Source organism: Macaca mulatta, chromosome 10, assembly GCF_049350105.2.
Source record: "Macaca mulatta isolate MMU2019108-1 chromosome 10, T2T-MMU8v2.0, whole genome shotgun sequence".
NCBI lineage: Eukaryota > Metazoa > Chordata > Mammalia > Primates > Cercopithecidae > Macaca > Macaca mulatta.
The window spans coordinates 21,499,037-21,516,467 of record NC_133415.1 but is presented as its reverse complement, the minus strand read 5'-3'; the positions used below and the strand labels follow the sequence as shown (position 1 = coordinate 21,516,467).

Sequence of the window (17,431 nt, the reverse complement as noted above, 5' to 3'; positions counted from 1 at the left end):
TGGGCTGTGTCAGGCTTCTTGGGATTTCTTGTTCTTAGGCTCATTGGGATTGATTTGTACCTCAGGGCCCAGGAAAAGTAGAGTTGTAAGGTGGGCAGAAACAATTCCCTTTCCTGTTGGCTCTGATGGGCATCCGTCTGGGGGTGCAGGCCTGTGCTGCACAGATGCCTCAGAATCCAGCTTTCAGGGGAGGAGGAGAGGGAGGCCTGGGGCCTGAGTGCATTCTGGCCTTCTGGTAGAACTCTGGTTTTCCCTGGAGATGCATGGGTTGGGGAGTGAGCCATAATTGACTGACACCTATCTAATAAGGGGGTGTGTGTGCACGTGTGTTCATCTGTGTTCTTGTCCTCCCATCTCTCCTCTTTCACCCTCTGAGCATGCATCACAGGCTGCTTGTCCCTGGCTTTGCATGCTGCCAGCAGAGCAGTCCAAAATGGCAACAGTCTATCTACCATGTTTCTGCCTTTGATTCTCTGGAGAAGTGGCTGTTGGGCAAGGTTCCTTACTCCCCAGTGAGGCTGGGTAGTTGTTTCTCTCATTTGAGGAGCCTGGCCTTTGTGATCACAAGCTACACAGGGGCATTGACTAGGTTGGTGTGGCCACTGGGTTTTCCTGGATCAGGACTTAACCCATTGTTAGGCCTATGTATTCTCACAGATCTCTCTTGAGCAGCATTCTTCTGTATACCTGGTACCCTTGAGTCAGTGGTGAGGCAGCCAAGTATCCTTGTCCCTAAAGTGAAAATGACATGTGACTCTGCTAGGTAGGGACACCCTCCCTACCCAGCTTGTTCCTGGGCTAGAGAGATGAAAGGATTTGATCTCAAGGAGCTCCAGCACATGCAAATTACACACAGCAAACTTTGTCTTTTGAAGTTGGTTTCCCTACCGCATACCTGCTGGCCAAAACTAACATTGTTCTGTTTCTTCTCATCTCAAGGAATTGTGGGAACGTATTCTGCTCCAGTTGTTGTAACCAGAAGGTTCCAGTTCCCAGCCAGCAGCTTTTTGAACCCAGTCGAGTATGCAAGTCTTGCTATAGCAGCCTACGTCCCACGAGCTCCAGCATTGACCTTGAACTGGATAAGCCCATTGCTGCCACTTCCAACTGAAGCTCAGTGACCTGGGTGGGCAGTGGCCAAGCTGCTGTTCCTATGACAGGCCCACACAGCCTGGGCAGACCAAGAGGCCCGTGCACTTTGGAATGGGGGCATGGAACCACCTGTACAGAGTGACAGAAATTTGGGATGCACCACTGGATTGTAGATTGATTTTTATTTCCTGTCCTTACCACTCTCTCCCTACCTTTTCCATCCTCTTTCTTTGCCTTCAAAAAAGGAAACTCTCCCTTGGTTGTCTTAATTTTTTTTTGATGGAAGACCAGGGGTTGCCAGGCCTGCTGTCTGCTGTCAGGTGACACCGAGGGATGGCTTGTTTCTCCTGGGTGGGAGGATGGTGGTCAGAGCCAGGAGTATGGGGATCTGAGACCGTGAGCAGGGAAGAAAGCCAGTGCTAACATACAACCATTCCTCACGCCACTGCCACATCAGAGCTGGTTGGGAACCCTTTGCTGCTGGGGAGGCTGGAAGCATATTCCCCAAGAGCACTGCCCTGGGCATCATCTCCCTCCTGCAAGGAGCTGAGCCAGTCCTCTCACAGATGGATAAATGAGGCTGATGTTTGGAGGGAGGGGCACACGGTAAATGGCATCCCCTTAGGCCCCTCTTTGGGAAAGGAAAGTGGATGCTCCTTTGAGGCAGGCGAGGGGCTGAGAGTTGGGTAGCCATCATGTTATCCCCCGTGGGATTCCATTTTTAACTTGACCCAGATTGTCTTGGGCCCCCTTTGCTTTCAGGGGGCTGCTTCCCTGGGCCAGGCTGTGTAGCACTTCCCACCCTCAGGCATGAGTACAGACTGGCCAAAATAGTTATGCACTCAAGGCCAAAGCCTGCCCTGAGCCCAGATACACCTGGGTCCTCATTCTGGGGCCTGGTCCCTTAAACAATCTCTTCCTCAGCCAGCACAGGGAAATCCAGACTCAGGGTTCCAGAAATCCCCCATTCCCAAACCAAACCAATCATGGATCTTCCCTTTAAGGGGTAGAATCAGCCTTTAGAGTTACAAGCCCCTGGAAAAGGGAGCAGGTCCTCATACAATCAGCCTTTCTCCTTCTCGGAACAGGAAGAAGGGCTGAGCATTCCCCCTTCCCCACTCCTGGCTGGCTGAGTGGGCACTTGTCTGGCTGCTATCCAGCAGTGAAGGGCCACTTGGTGACTTTGTAGGGTTCCTTAGAGAAGTGACATGGCCTTGAGGAGATTTGGGGCACCTTTTCTCAGTGAGCTTTGATATGGTCCGAAAACAGCCTTAAATCAAGAATATTTGTGGAGGTGGGTGTGGGGAAGGTTGGAGAAGAGGTAGGTTTGTGCTTTGTAATTTTGGCATCCATGTTTTTGTGCCTGCCCTCCCTCTTGGGGAGGCCATGCTTGGCTCTGCTGAAAGCTGCTAACTGGTGACAGGGTGGATCATGGTGAGGACTAGGGGTAAGGTCAGGGAATGCTTAAGCTCTGGCCTTGCCCTGTATTGCTCTTCTCCTTTGGTAGCAGTTCCCTGACCAAGGGCAAGCTGTGTCTCAGGAAGGTGGCTTCTGTGCGTGCCTGGGTGTGTTACGGCGTAGCCCAGAAGGCTTCCCTGGTGTTCTCAGTTCAGGCAAAGCCCAGAGCATATGAGCACGTCTCTGACTTCCAGTGGCAACAGGTTGCTCAGAGTGTGTGTGTGGTGAAACAGGGTGTAGTTCTTTACCACATTCTGTGTCATCTGGTTGTGCAGGTAGGGGAAAAGTTGGTCTAATTGAAGATTGTGCAGTTCCCAGTTACAGGTGCCAAGAGGTTATGATACGGGTTTCTTGGGTCTGATGTACAGTGTGAATAAATGCTTGCAGCTCTTAGCTCTTTTTTGATCAATGAAGCACTTTTTTATTAATATTTTCCTTTGTTAAAGGAGGAACCGTAACTCTCCATAGCTGTACATATAACCCTTTTCTCCTAAAGAGGAGTCAGTGCTCCTATATTTTTCATTTTTTGTCAAAGCAAGAAGTAAATACTTTAGAATTGTTAAATATATAAATAAAGTGAATAAAGTTGAGTGTTCCACATGGTGGCATTTGCTAACACTTCCTAATTCTTCGCCCTGTGGTTTATCCCCTCTTCATCCCTTTTCCCTCTTACACAGAAGTGTTTGAGGGCCTGCTGGGAAACTGACCTTTGGCAAAGGAAAGCTACAGATAGCCTTCCGTCTCTAGACCTTGTCAAGGAGCCTCACCATGATGTCCAAGCACTGAACGCATTTCCTCAGTGATTTTGCTCCTAAAATCTCCCAGGCTAAAAGAGGGCAAAGCAGTCAGGCGTCTGACCTGGCAGCTGTTCCTCCTCCTCTGAAGAGTGGCACATCAGTAGTCATTACAACTACCTCTCGCCTCTAGGCTCCATTTTTAGCTGCTGCTCTGATTTCAGGGCAGCCAGTACTCTGGCCCCTTCGGTGGGGGAGTGGAAGGAGGTGTGGGGTAGGGGTGAGAAAATGCTTCTGCCTGTTGTTCTTGAAGGATAGACTATGGATGGGCAGAGAGAACTGGGGACAGAAATGGAATTAGATGTGATTGGGTTACGCAGTCAACTAGAGGTCTCCTTCCCACCCTCTCCACACAGAGGAACCTCTGCTCCTTAGCTCTTACAGCAGGGCTGTGGCATCTAGTCACTTCAGTACTAGTTCTTGCTCTTCACAGAGATTTTTCTATCCCCTACAGCGCTGTTGGGCATCCCTTCCATCACATGGGTCTGTGGGTGAGATATATTCTGCTGTTCCTCCCTCGGGAAAGTTGGTATTGAGGGTTGCCTGGCTCCAGAGTCACCAGCCCAGCATCTGTGGTGAGTTGGCTAGGATCCAGAAAGTGGCCTGCTCAGAGCTCCCCAGAGGCCTTCACTCTTTGGGGCAGTCTCTCTAGGGTCACTTTCTGAATGTACCTTCTACCTAAAGTACACAAACACATAAAGCCAGCTAAGCTGGTTCTAGTATGAAAGCTGTAAGTGCCACCCAGCAGGCATTTGAAAACAAGAAATAATTCTTCTGTGGAAGGAGAAGGTGCCATCTTAGCCACCCTCACTCCGCCAGGGAGCCCAGTCTGTGTATTCAGATGAAATTGTGAAAAACATGAGTGTGTGCCATGGCCAGCGTGTCTACACACAGCCACTATTGTTCCTGTGGGCTAGCCCCCAGCAAATTAAAACACTGGCACGGCCCAGCAAGGCCGTTATGAGCTCCTAAATAGAAAACTTCTCTGATGGTAGGAAGATGAAGAGCCAAGATGCTGGTGAGGCAGGTGCAGTGAGGATCCAAGGCAAGGAATTGCCCTGAGAGAGGTGGCTGCATATGGAGAAAGGGAGATCTCTGTGGGCAAGGCCAGCTTGCTTCAGGCTGTAGGGGGAATTTGGTCTGAAGCAACAGGGCACAAACTGTCACTTTGAGCTGCCAGGTTGTCTTCATCTCAGAACTTTCCTATCCTGGCACTCTAGTTACCTTTCTTCTATACATTGGCCTCAGTAACTGCAGTCCAAAACAAGTTACAGCTGCCTTAATCCACTGAGATTCTCTATGAGGGGGTGCAGAAAAGTTTTCCTCTAGTTTGCTTATATGCTCTTTTCATGTTAGCAAAGAATATGAGTTAGAATGTTACTGTGGTAGATCTAAAGGAGAATGAACAGAAGGTGCTGGAGGACCTGTTAAATGATCTCTGGCTGTTAAAAAACATCAAGATGAGAATTAAGGGTATATCCTGATTTACTTGGCTGCTTGCACATGAGGCTAGGAGATCCCATGCCTGTTGAAGTTAACTCTAGCCCTGACCTCTGTTGATCTTTTAAGAATGAGGGCTGATTTGAAGGTGCTGTTGCAGGATTTCATTTAGCTGCTCCCCGTTCAAGTGACCTGTCCCGAGGACTGCAGCTGTATCCACCTGATTGCATGAGGTGAGGGCTAACAGCAGAATTTAAAGTGGGCCCTGGGCTGTGGAGCAAAGTGACTATCCATTTGGAGTTCTGTATAACGTGGCAGGAGTCCCAGCTGTTTAATTTCTAGTCACATTTTCAAGAAAGTTGTTCTAAGTTGAGGTTTCTGACAAGATTTCTCAAGGGCAGGACCAGATATGTGAGAGACTTCTAATTCAGAGCTGACCCGTCTAAGCCTCTGACACTTAAACACGAGTCCTGCTGTCCCCAGCACACAACTGCACTGAAGCCTCGTTCCTCTCGGCTGTTGTAGAGTTCATCTGCTGCATGCTCTGTGCAGATACCAGTTGCCTCCCTGCTTGAACAGGCCTCTCCTAGGCTAGGCAGGTGTTCACAGGCATGAAGTTCTGGGCAGGGGAAGGGCATCTTCTGAAATGCGAGTTACCAGGTTTTTAAATGCTGCTATCCTTTTATTTACCATTTAAGGTCTTTTCTATCATATCTAGGTTACTAGTCAGCTTTTCTTACAGTGCTCATAGCAGTTGTATTTGAATTGTATTTTCAGTGAAATTTGTTTTACATTGGCATTTAAAAATTGGCCTTTAACAGCTTCCCAACTGGCTTATAAGATTTTTTTTTAATGAAAACATAACCCATGAGGCTCAGATGCTGTTGAAGAAATAAACAGTATGTTGCTGCTGACAGTAGTGCTTGCCTATTGTAACAGCATTGATTCTGCTGTAGCCTCGATGAACATTTAAGTTGAATAAATCCGTCATTTTCACCCACAAACAGTTGCTGAGCACCTGGATTTGGGTTGTCACTGTGGTTCTCCTGCCAGCGCTGTAATCCAGTGTCTTAGGTGCAGAGTATAAATCATAAATCAGCTTAGCCTCTTAGGAGAGGGGCTGTCAGTGAGGAGGGGACAGTGAGGGGGGTCACTCTGTCTTCCAGAGGCAGGGTACATGAATTCCTGATGTTTAGAGGTGGAAGGGACCTTAGATCATCTACTTCCACGGTTTTCATACTGTTCTGTGGGGCCATCAGGGAGAGGGAGCCTCCAGACCCATTTAAAGCTTTATTAGATTTAAAAGTAAGATCTGGTATGAAGAAAGGTTTTGTTTCTTAAAATAAAATGTCTGAAAATCACTAATCCAATCTCCTCCTCTTTCATTGAGGAAACTGAGGCTCAGAGAGGGCCAAAGACATCCAGATTACCAATGAGTTAACAGCAAAATTTGAATAAAAGTCATTCTTGGCCAGGCACGGTGGTTCATCCCTGTAATCCCAGCACTTTGGGAGGCCGAGGTGGGAGGATCACTTGAGCCCAAGAATTCAAGACCAGCTTGGGCAATATGTTGAGACCCATCTCTACAAGAAAATATAAAACAAACCTGTCTCTACAAAAAATATGAATAAACCAGCCAAGCATGTGGTGCACTCCTGTAGTCCCAGCTACTTGGGAGCCTAAGGTGTGAGGATCTCTTGAGCCTAGGAGTTCCAGGCTGTGGTGAGCCATGATTACGTCACTGCACTCCAGCCTGGGCAACAGAGGGAGACTGTCCCCCACCCCCCTACCGCCCCCCCCCAAAAAAAAGGGAAAATACTTTCCTGACTCCTAATCCTCCTCCTGTGCTCTTGGGCCTCCAGAAAGCCTTACGTAAATAGCTGTATTGGTTCTCGTTGAAATCTTGGTGAGGAGCTAAGGTAGTTGCCATCACAAGGCTTGAATTGTGAGCCCTTCTCCCTCTTAATCAAAATCAGAATGTTGTGAGTCTAATCCAGTGTTTTTTTTAACTTTTCAAATACATAAAAACAAAAACAAATGATACGTTATTAGCATGAATCATCAAAGTTTAAGTCATAACATCTTAAATCAGTGGGCTCGGGGAGGGAGCATTTTTTATCAGTGCAGATAGGTTCATTGTGAACTGTCCCAGCATCCAATTTATTTCTGGATTTTTAGTTATATGGGGGAGTTTTATTTTTAAAAATTTGAGTTTTATAGGTAAGTGGTTGCAAATGGTAGTAGTCATAGCTTGCCTGCAATCTCTTGTTGACAAAACTGAAGTAGATGCCTGAAAAAAGGGATTAATAGAATATCCAAAACCTGCTTTCAGTCTTTATCGTCCATATATCAGATAAGAGACACCCAAGGATTTATAAGCACTAGAATTACTCTATGCTCAGGGCCACCAGGATTGAGTTGGCCCTGGGCCTAATGATCACAGCACTAAGCTAGTGCCCTCCCAGTCAGTGACCCCTGCAAAGGCCACACACACACAGCAATGCAGACTGTACAGTGAAGTCCCAAGCAGCCTCATTGGATGTGTTTTAAACCTTTTGAGTGTATATAGTTTAAAAGATGGTTATTAATATTTATGACGTTATTAATATCATCAGGACAAATTCTGCGGAAGCACTGCCACAAAAGTTGGTTTGAAAACCACCAGTTTGGTGGAAAGCACCTGTGTTTTAGAGCCCACAGACCTGGAGTGGGATCCTAGCCCTGCAGCAACAGCCGAGTTCGTTGGTGTATGATGAGGAACTCGGAGACATTTCCTCATCTGTAGCAGAGCACTTGGCATATAAATGGAGTGGGAAGGTGGGGGCCTAGCAAATGCTCTCCTCCCCACTGTCCCATGAAATGAGATAGCATTTCTGTCTCTGGCTTCTAGCTGGCATTTGGAACAATCAGAGCCAGGCAGCACTTCCATTCCACTGTGTGTTGAAACTAGACCCTGCTCTGGCTTCCACCTTACGGGGAAAACATTTTTTGAAGCATTCCAATCTGAGTTTTGTACTAAGTTACAAATGAATCACTAGCCGAAGACAAACTAAAGTTCATATATGTGTTTTATTTTTTTTTATGTTGAGACAGTGCCTCACTTTATTACCCAGGCTGGAGTGCAGTGGCGTGATCTGGACTCACTGCAACCTTTGCTACCCAGATTCAAGTGATTCTCCCACCTCAGCCTCCTAAGTAGCTGGAATTACAGGCACCTGCCATCATGTCCAGCTAATTTTTGTATTTTTGTAGAGACAGGGCTTTACCATATTGGCCGGGCTGGTTGAACTCCTGACTTCAGGTGATCTGCCCGCCTCAGCCTCTCAAAGTGCTGGGATTACAAGCGTGAACCACTGTGCCTGGCCTCATATATGTATTTTGTTTTGAAATTAACATTTTGTAAACAGATGGTGGTCTGCATGTGCCCCGATGCTGTACGAGTGTATGGAGCCAATGGGAAGGGAGTGTGGAGAGAAACTGTTGGGGTTGAGGCAGCATCTAAGAACGCCTGAGTCCTGCCATGGCAGCAATCCTGCAGACAGACAGGACCTCACTTTGTTAAACTGATGAGTTTAAGTTCATGACTAAAGATGAAGCCAGAAGCTGCAGACTAGCTTCACAGCTGAGGAGTGGGGAAGGTGGAGCCAGGTGGGCCTCACCTCTGCATCACAGAGGCCTGGGTCCAGGCTATGATGCTCTTAGCATCTCTTTAATAATAAATCCCAGAGCCCAAGGTTGGAAGAGGAAGTGGAGGCCTTGGAGTTCAGATGGCCCTCCCTACCCTCTTCAATGACAGAGGAGCCCAAGGTTGCCGAACGTATTTAAGACCATGTCACCCAAGTTCAAATAGACATGAGTTAGTAGTAAGTGGTTGCTGCACTTTGCCAGTTGGAAGATCAAGCCTTAGAACTGGAGGTTCTTTCAAGTCCCCCAGAAAGTGCTGATAACCGCTGGCATACACTTTAGAAGTCCCTGTCAGCCCTTGGGACATAACCTGCATCCCCTGGCCCCTTGGGGGTGGTCTGATTCTTTCCATTCTCTTTCATCGGATTCAGTAATGTTAGCTGCTGCCTTATTACTGCCTAACTAGAGACTCCTAGTGTTGTAAAGACAGTAAGATGTCAGCTTGCCAGCCTCTCTTACTGGGATGAGGAGATGGAAATGGAAACCATGAGAATGGTATGCCTCTCGACAGTTGCCACTGACCCCTGGAGAGGAATCCTAGTTGGTTGGGAGAAGGGGGATGGTCTTGAACTCTCTCTGCCCCCTTACTTTTGGAGCAGCAGCATCCCTCCAAGGAGCTGAGAGGTCACTCCCTGGGCTAAGCAGCCTGAGCTAGTGCCTATCCACGGACAGGATACTTCACAACTCACAAAAGGGAGCAGCTGCCTCTGGAAACCATGTACATCCTAAGAGCCCCTCTTGCAGCACCCTCCTTAGGTTGATTCAGGGAGGGAAGCTGTGGGAGGAGTCGGGGAAAAGCCCCGGAGCAGTGCTTCCTCTCCCTGCTGCACCAACATCTTGGAAGCTTGGTGGAGGTGGGGACACAGCTGTTACCAGTAGTGCTGCTCTTCCTCCTGTCCCACACCCCCACTTTCTCTTCCCCTTTCCAAATAGTTTTAATGTGATCTCCTGGCGTTGGAGACCCTGGGCACCACTGCACATTCAGGCCAGTAAACAGGTCAGGCCCATGCAGCCACCGGAGGTGGCAATGCCCAAGAGGCCATCCTGCAGGCACTAGCTGGAGATGCCAGTGTTGAATGACTCCAAGGAAATTGTTTTCCTTCTGAAAAAGAAGCACACAGCTGGGCGCGGTGGCTCACACCTGTAATCCAGCACTTTGGGAGGCCGAGGCGGGGTGGATTGCCTGAGCTCAGGAGTTCGAAACCAGCCTGGGCAACACGGTGAAACTCCGTCACTACTAAAATACAAAAGAAAGCTGTAACTAGGCGTGGCAGCGTGCACCTGTAGTCCCAGCTACTCAGGAGGCTGAGGCAGAAGAATTGCTTGAACCTGAGAGGCGGACACAGTGAGTTGAGATCATGCCACTATACTCCAGCCTGGGCCACAGAGTGAGACTCCGTCAAAAAAAGAAAAAAGAAAACACCATTCCTTTTGCTGAAGTGGGCACAGGCCAGCCCCTAGCATCTGAGCGCTTGCAGTGCTGCAGGAAGTGCTCTCCTGGCACTCCCTTGTCCTACCAAGAAGTGGGGACAGCAAGGGACTTAGAGCAACCCAGTACGTGAACCTCTTCATTTACAGAAGCATTTTGGAGGCTGTTTTCACTATACAAAAGGTTCTATAGAACTTTCCAATTGTATTTTGCATTTTAAAATATACTGTTCATTAACATAATATAAAAATATACACAAGGCCGGGCACAGTGGCTCATGCCTGTAATCCCAGCATTTTGAAAGGCCGAGGGAGGCGGATCACTTTAGGTCAGGAGTTCAAGACCAGCCTGGCCAACATGGCGAAACTCTACAAAAAATTAGCCAGGCATGGTGGCGGCGCCTGTAGTCCCAGCTACTCGGGAGGCTGAGGCAGGAGAATCGTTTGAACCTGAGAGGCAGAGGTTGCAGTGAGCCAAGGTCGTGCCACTGCACTCCAGCCTAGGTGACAGAGCAAGACACCGTCTCAAGAAAAAAAAAAGTGTACACAATTACAAGTGAAATTCCCACTTGCGAGAGGTAACTGACTCACCACCTTTAGTGAGTTGTTTTGGTTTTGTTTTTTAAAATACTCTGCAACAAAGCTTTACTTGTTTTTGTTGTCTGTTACAGAGTAAACCATGGTGTAGGTTCTTCTGCCAGAAATTCTCACACTTTCGAAGTTAGGGAACAGAAATGGTTCAGTAAGTGACAAAATGACAGCCAGAATAGATGGCCTGGGGCTTTGTCACACATCCACCATGGCCTCAGCCTTTTTCTTTCAACCTTGTTTGGCTGGCTCCTTCCTCTGTCCCTAAAGCTGTCCAGTCCTCCACCTGCAAAGCAAATTCTTTCAAGTCTCTGCCTCCAGCAAGTACGCTGTCTTGCTCCTTCCCTTCACTGTGAAACGAATAGAAAGAGTGGCCAGCTCTATATGGTCTTTGTTTCACCACCCCTTCCTCCTCCTCCTGCTTCTGCTGCCCCCCGCCGTCCCAACACTGGGTGTCCCCGAGGATCAGCCACACACTCTAGACCCACTCCAAAGCATTCCTTCTTGCAACCATTCTGCAACCTGCAACCTTACTAACCCTCCTGCTGGTTCTTCTGTCTCTGTAATTGGCTTGTGAGACTTTGCAGGCAGCCCTCTCACCTACTTCCTCGGCATTACTGCTCTGAGGTTCAGCGCTCTGCCTTCCTTCCACACACGCTTCCTTGGACGTGCAGAAATTAAAGTGCTGAAAATGGAGGCCTGTTATATACCACAGTTCTAAGTCTCTAGAGGCCTCCTTCAGGCACCTGGGGAGACTGTGAAAGCATCAGGTGTCCCCACCTGGACCTGTCTATGTGGCCATGCTTCACCTGCACCCCCACACAGCTTGGTGGCATTAACCTGGGGACTAGTTCTGGGCCTGAAGACTGAGCTCAGCCTTGTCAGCCAGAGATGCCTTGGGGCTTCCCCTGAACCGAGAGGCCACAGCGTCTGCTCTTCGCGTTTACCCTCTGTTTCAGGATGCAGTCAGCACCTAGTGCAGGGGTGAACGCTGATGCCAAGTTTGCCCTCCTATCCCTCAACCCCAAGTAGGAAGTTCACCTCTTATTTCCATATTGTAATTGAATTCCGACACCCCACCAGCCCTTCCTGGGACTAGGGGAAGCTCCATCGTCAGTCTGTTTATGACACTCAGTCGTAGGAAGCTCTGACCTTGGTTAGACAGGAATGGGCCAGAGCACCCAAAGCCACTGGGCATGGCTTCTGTGTGCTGCCCCAGGTGAGGGCAGAGGGGCCTCTGCCTCTCCTTACCTGGGACTACCAGATCACCCATGCCAGTCACATGTCTTCCGGGTCACCCTGCTGCCCTCCAAGGCACCTCATGCCCTCAGAGGGCCCTGCTGATGCCTGAAAAGCCCAGATCAAGCTGAGAGCAAGAGCCTGGCTGTCTGTTCAGGAACCCTCTGCCCTGTTCTGCCTTGGTACTGTGTCACCCCTCATTGCTGAGGACTGTAACCAATATGTACAGAGGGGGTCTTGGCTTCTGACAGCTCTGGATATGCCCTGTGATGCCTTCATGTAGTAAGTCATTGAAGGTAAGTATCTACACAGGCTTCACTGGTGACTCACACATGTCCCCCTCCACCATTCCATGAAATGACATGGCACTTCTGTCTCAGGCACTGTTTGCTCTCACGAATGTGCTGCCTGTTAGGGAAGATGATCAGGCAGATAAATACATACCCTCATCCAAAAAGAACAGGACCTGAAAAAGCCTCTTAGAGACAGCCCATTGAAAATGGAGACCAGCATTTCATACAGCACATAGTGAAAAAGGTTTGATCTGAATTTAATCTTGCAAAATGAAAATATTATTGAAATAAGTATCTTTTTTGAATTGACAAAAATTATATATAATATACAGTATGTTTTGAAACATGTATACATTGTGGAACGGTTAAATTGATCTAATTAACATACGCGTTACCTCACGTACTTTTTTTTTATGATGAGAAACACTTAACATCTACCCTCTTAGGGATTTTCAAGAATATAATACATTGTTATTAACTAAGTCACCTTGTGGTACAATAGAGCCCTTTCACCTAATCCTATTTAACTGAAATGCTGTATCCTTTAACCCGTATCTCCCACTGTTTTGTTAAAAAGTATGTTTTAACACAAGGTAATTGCAACTATAGGCTAATTCTTTGTTGTTGTTGTTATTGAGACAGGGTCAGTCTCCCTCTGTCGCCAGGCTGGAGTGCAGTGGCACGATCTTGGCTCACTACAACCTCTGCCTCCCGGGTTCAAGAGATTCTCGTGCCTCAGCCTCCTGAGTAGCTGGGATTGTAGGCATGTGCCACTACGCCCAGCTAATTTTTGTAGTTTTAGCAGAGGTGGGGTTTTGCCATGTTGGCCAGGCTGGTCTCAAACTTCTCACCTTAAGTGATCTACCTGCCTTGACCTCCCAAAGTGCTGGGATTACAGGCATGAGCCACCACTCCCGACCAGGCTAATTCCTAAAAATAATATTTTAGGTGTATTTCCCTCCCCAAATTATATGATTACACAATAGGACATCATTTCATGTTTGATTTTCTACAGTGTAACCAATCACGGGATCATTTTAGGAAAAGTTAGTCAAGGGCTTCCTCAGTTTCCCTCTTAAATCCTTTAGTTTTGATATTCACATCGTCCCCCTAGGAAGCACCTAATTGGTTAGACATGTCACTTTCCCCTTCATTTGTTAATGGACCTACTCTCTGAGATCCTTATTTGCCAATGGCTACACTCATCTGAGCATTTGGCCAACACCACATTCATCAACTATGTGAAATTCTGCATATTTTACAAAACTTAAATTGTACTTTGATACCTGTTTTGTTGTATTTTCAACATCTCACAATCCATAACAGAGAGGAAAGTTGGGCTATGGTGGATGGAGAGTATGTTAAGGAGGGAGAGATGTTTAAGTGGAGAGTGATTTTTCTAAGTGGTTGAGTTGTGTAGAGAATACTTTTCATGTCTGATGACTTTAGCTTTCTCCACAACTAGTGGCTACAGGAACTTGGATACTGACTAGTTGGAGTTATAGCTCAGAGGAAGAAGAGAGTACATGCACGTCTGAGCAAGGAACCTGCCCCTGGGGGGATAGCAGTGACATCAACACATGGCAATATGATGAGGTCAAGGTGAGTCAAGACAAGAGGGTGGGTTTCAGGATCTGAGCCAGAGTACATGGGTTAGTGAACAGGAAAGGCAGGAAATATTTGTTAAAAGCTTAGGCCAAAAAAGTCTCCTATGTCAGGCCAAACACTGGTCCCAATTCTATAGGTATTTGAGGTTTCTGAACAGAGAATGGAACGAGATGATAATAGTATTTATTATGGGCTAGGACTGTTCGAGTACTTTCCACGAATAACACACTTAATTCTCCTGTTAACCTGGCGAGGTACTGTCATAGCCTCATTTGAAACTAATATGACTGAGCCAGTAGAGCTGTTAAGCCCCTTGCCCAAGGTCACCCCGAAAGTTGAAGCAGCAGAGCCACGGTTTTCTGAATCTGGACCCTCTGCCTCCTGAGATCACGCTTTCAACCGCTGCGCTACCCAGGCTCTCCTGGGCCCAGGCTGACTGGAAGTGTGTGCTGGGAGGTGAGGCAAGTTGAGGTGGAAAGAGCGGTAAGAGGCCACCTGCATGATAAAAGGCCTAAACCAGGGCAGGGAAGAGTTCAAGAGCAATTCCAAAGAACACTGCATGTTAAAGTACTAGTGCTGTTTCATTGGGTTTACACAGGACTGTTTCTTTCCAAAACTCAGTAAATCATGCATGAAGCAATCACCATTGCAAGAAGGAATCAGCTGCTCACTAAAATTCACTGTTTCAGCCAGGCATGGTGGCTCATGCCTGTAATCCCGGCATTTTGGGAGGCTGAGGAAGGTGGATCACCTGGGGTCAGGAGTTCGAGACCAGCCTGACCAACATGGTTAAACCGTGTCCCTACTAAAAATACAAAAATTAGCCGGGCCTGCCACCTGTGATCCCAGCTACTCGGGAGGCTGAGGCAGAAGAATTGCTTGAACATGGGAGGCGGAGGTTGTAGTGAGCAGAGATCGCATCATTACACTCCAGCCTGGGCAACAAGAATGTTGTTAAAAAATAAAAAGTAACATAAAATAAATAAATAAAAAGTAACATAAAAAATAAAAAGTAAAATAAATAAAAAGTAACATAAAAAATAAAAAGTAACATAAAAATAAAAAGTAAAAAAATAAAATAAAATAAAAAGTAACATAAAAAAATAAAGAGTAAATAAATAAATAAAAATAAATAAATAAAAATAAAAATAAATAAATAAATAAATAAAATAAAAAGTAACATAAAATTCACTGTTTCTCAGGAGGAGCTCCCTCAACTAAACAGCTTCCCTTCTAATGCAGGGACAAATTGGCACTTAAGATAAATTTGCAGCAGACACCAGGGGGGTTAATGATCCTGTGACTGATTACACTATAGAAAATCAAACATGAAATGATGAAGCTAGAGCATAGGGTCTGCCTAGGCAAGTGCCTGCTTGTGCACAGCTCTGTGCCACCCAGCAGGCAAAGCCCTGACCCAGTGTTGTGAGACCTGTGTTCTAGCCTACAATCACTTATGGGGTGGGAGTTGACCACTCTACTCTGCTTTAATTTCTCACCTATGGGGATTTTTGTCCGATCTGCCCATGGGACTGTTGAGGGGACTGTTGAGGATCCAGTGAGGAAGTAGATCATGTTTTCAAAGTCTGGCTGATCTACAGCAGAAAGAACGGTCCTGCCAAAGCTGGCACTTGAACATCTGTGACTGATTCCCAGCACCTCACCTGTGGTCTCCATGGGAGGCGGCGGGAACCCTGCTTGTCTGCCACACAACCTGCCAGCTCCAAGGCAACAGCATCTCTCCTCTTACCCATATCTGCCAAACCCAAGAGAAGAGGGAAATACGTCAGGTCTCTCAGAGTGTGGGAAGGACTCTTGGCCATCTCCAGCCAGGACAGTCCCCAACAAGAAATACTGGGGTTGGGGTGTTGCCAGGGACAGGTTTTCTGGCAAGGATAGGAAGCTCTGCCCTTGGCTGCTGAGCTCTGAGAGATGGGCTCCATGGGTGGCCTTGCTTCTAGCACAGGCGAGATCTAGGCAAGTGGTCAGCAGTGCAGACCCCCTCCCTTCAGGGCTCCAGCCACCTTACCTCCATGTGGGCCAGTGTCTGGATGTGCAGCCAGTGATCCCTGAACTTCCCAAATACAAACCTCTTGATGGATGCCCATCCTGGGAAAGAAGTGGCGCCAGAGGTTGACTCCCTGGTCAATTTCTAGTGTTTCCTCTGAGTCCCAAGGGCAGTATTCTGCAATAAGCTGTCTTGTCTGGCCTCTCTTGCATATAACTGGTCTATACCCCACAGGGAATTGGGGTCAGGCGGCAGGTCCAGAGGATAGAGGCGCTGTGCCCATGCCTACTAAACAGCCCGGTTATGGCCTTGCGGGGAGCGTTCCCCGTCCAGTCTCAGAGTAGGAGCACACGTCCAAGGATTCCTCCAGGGCCCTTTCCTCTGTAGTACCCTCAACCCTGCTCTGCACTTCAGTAGTCCTGCTTGACCCACAGATCCCTCCCACCTGCTGTGCCCCCCATGCCCAGGGCTGCTTCTGTTGCTCCCCCACCTTCCCTTCCAGCCCAGACTCCCACTCCCCTGCAAGCCATCCAGAAGAAGTCTCACACTAAGTCATGGAAAATGCACAAGCCAGAAACAGCACAACTGTCCATCCACAGGGCAAGGAATAAGGAACTTGTGAAAGTTATCCACAAACAACATAGCAACGAATCAATAAAGTAGTTACATACAGCCACATGGATGAATTTCACAGAATATTGAGTAGAAAAAAGAATAAAATATATGCTGTATGATTCCATTTTTGAGAAGTTCAAAACCAGGCAAAACGAAACTATTCTTTGGGGGTGTGAGGACATGGTAACTACAAAAGCCGAGGTCCCGGTGGTCTCTAGGAGGATGTGGAAAACAGGTTGGGGAGGATCTAGAGTGCTAGGGATGCTCCAGGTCTTGGAGTAGTGGGTTTATAATTCAGCAACCCCTACAGATATGTTTGATGTGCTTTTCTACATATATGTTATTTCATGAAAAAAACCCTCGCACCCCGTCCCTCTGCTCTGCCTTGACCGGCTCAGGGCACGAACCCGCTAGTGTGCACACCTCTTACCCTGTTGGCCTCAGTGGGGAGCATTGGATGGGGAGCTTCCAGGGCCTAAGGACAAAGGGTGACCCACCACTCAGGAGTCCCACCTTTATTCCTTCCTCTGGGGTGTCTCCCTGTCCCAGGCTGTCACATCCCAGCCCCAGCCCCACTGTGTTCTCTGGGGAGTTTGGCTGTGTTGACCTGGAGCACCCAGTCTCCTGGCTTCCTTGGGTGGCCTTACCTGACCTAGGTCTGTTTCTTACAGAGGGACCTGCTCTGATGAGCCATTCCAGTGCCCCAGCTTAACGTAATATCTGGTGGGATAGTCTTGGTCTTCGTCATTTTTTTCTGTCACGTGGTCACCTGCTCACTTACTTACAGTTAGGGGAAAGCTTACAGGGAGTCCATGTCTGGGAACGTTTGATTCTTTGTGAGAATGTCAGTCACACAGCAAGGTGAACTCCTACTCCATGTCAGAGGCACCCTGGCCATGGAAACCAGGCTCCTTGTCCTCATGGAGAGGAGTGCTGAGAGAAGACAGGGAAGTGTGATGAGGGCTGCAGAGCAGGCTGGTGGCCTGTGGGAACCTGCCATGAGCAAGTCAGGAAAGGAAAGAAATGTTTCACTGAAGGCCTGAGGGATGGAGAGGGAACAAGAGGGAAGATGCTCAGCTATGTCTTCATTTCCTTTAGCCCTGACAACATGCTTTGTGATAGGTATTATGATTCTCATTTTACAGAGGTGGGAACCAAGGCACAGAGGGGTAAAGAGCCCAGCC

The 17,431-nt window shown here is 47.8% G+C and overlaps 2 protein-coding genes across 63 annotated transcripts in view; one reads left to right on the top strand and one right to left on the bottom strand.

Annotated features, from left to right (window-relative positions):
* MTMR3 (myotubularin related protein 3) overlaps window positions 1-3,150 on the top strand; it is a 142,918-nt gene extending 139,768 nt beyond the window's left edge. For all 50 annotated transcript variants that reach the window (XM_077950106.1, XM_077950102.1, XM_077950096.1 and 47 more), the window contains one exon: window positions 940-3,150. In XM_077950106.1, the coding sequence (XP_077806232.1) occupies window positions 940-1,111 (172 nt within the window). In that variant the 3' untranslated portion in view covers window positions 1,112-3,150. The remainder of the gene's footprint in view (window positions 1-939) is intronic.
* LOC144331832 (uncharacterized) overlaps window positions 1-17,431 on the bottom strand; it is a 71,289-nt gene that overhangs the window by 16,454 nt on the left and 37,404 nt on the right. For 2 of the 13 annotated variants that reach the window (XR_013399381.1, XR_013399385.1), the window contains exons 4-5: window positions 15,289-15,380; window positions 2,948-5,425 (exon numbers count right to left, since the gene is read on the bottom strand). The exons of 1 other annotated variant lie outside the window; for it this stretch is intronic. Coding sequence is in view for 3 of the 12 variants with exons in the window: in XM_077950235.1 (XP_077806361.1) it covers window positions 5,207-5,425; window positions 15,289-15,380; window positions 15,654-15,733 (391 nt within the window). In the remaining 9 variants the exon portion in view is untranslated. Of the gene's footprint in view, window positions 1-2,947; window positions 5,426-10,402; window positions 14,136-15,288; window positions 17,241-17,431 lie in introns of those variants that run through there. 10 more of the 13 variants (XR_013399382.1, XR_013399386.1, XM_077950235.1 and 7 more) reach the window with 9 other exon arrangements.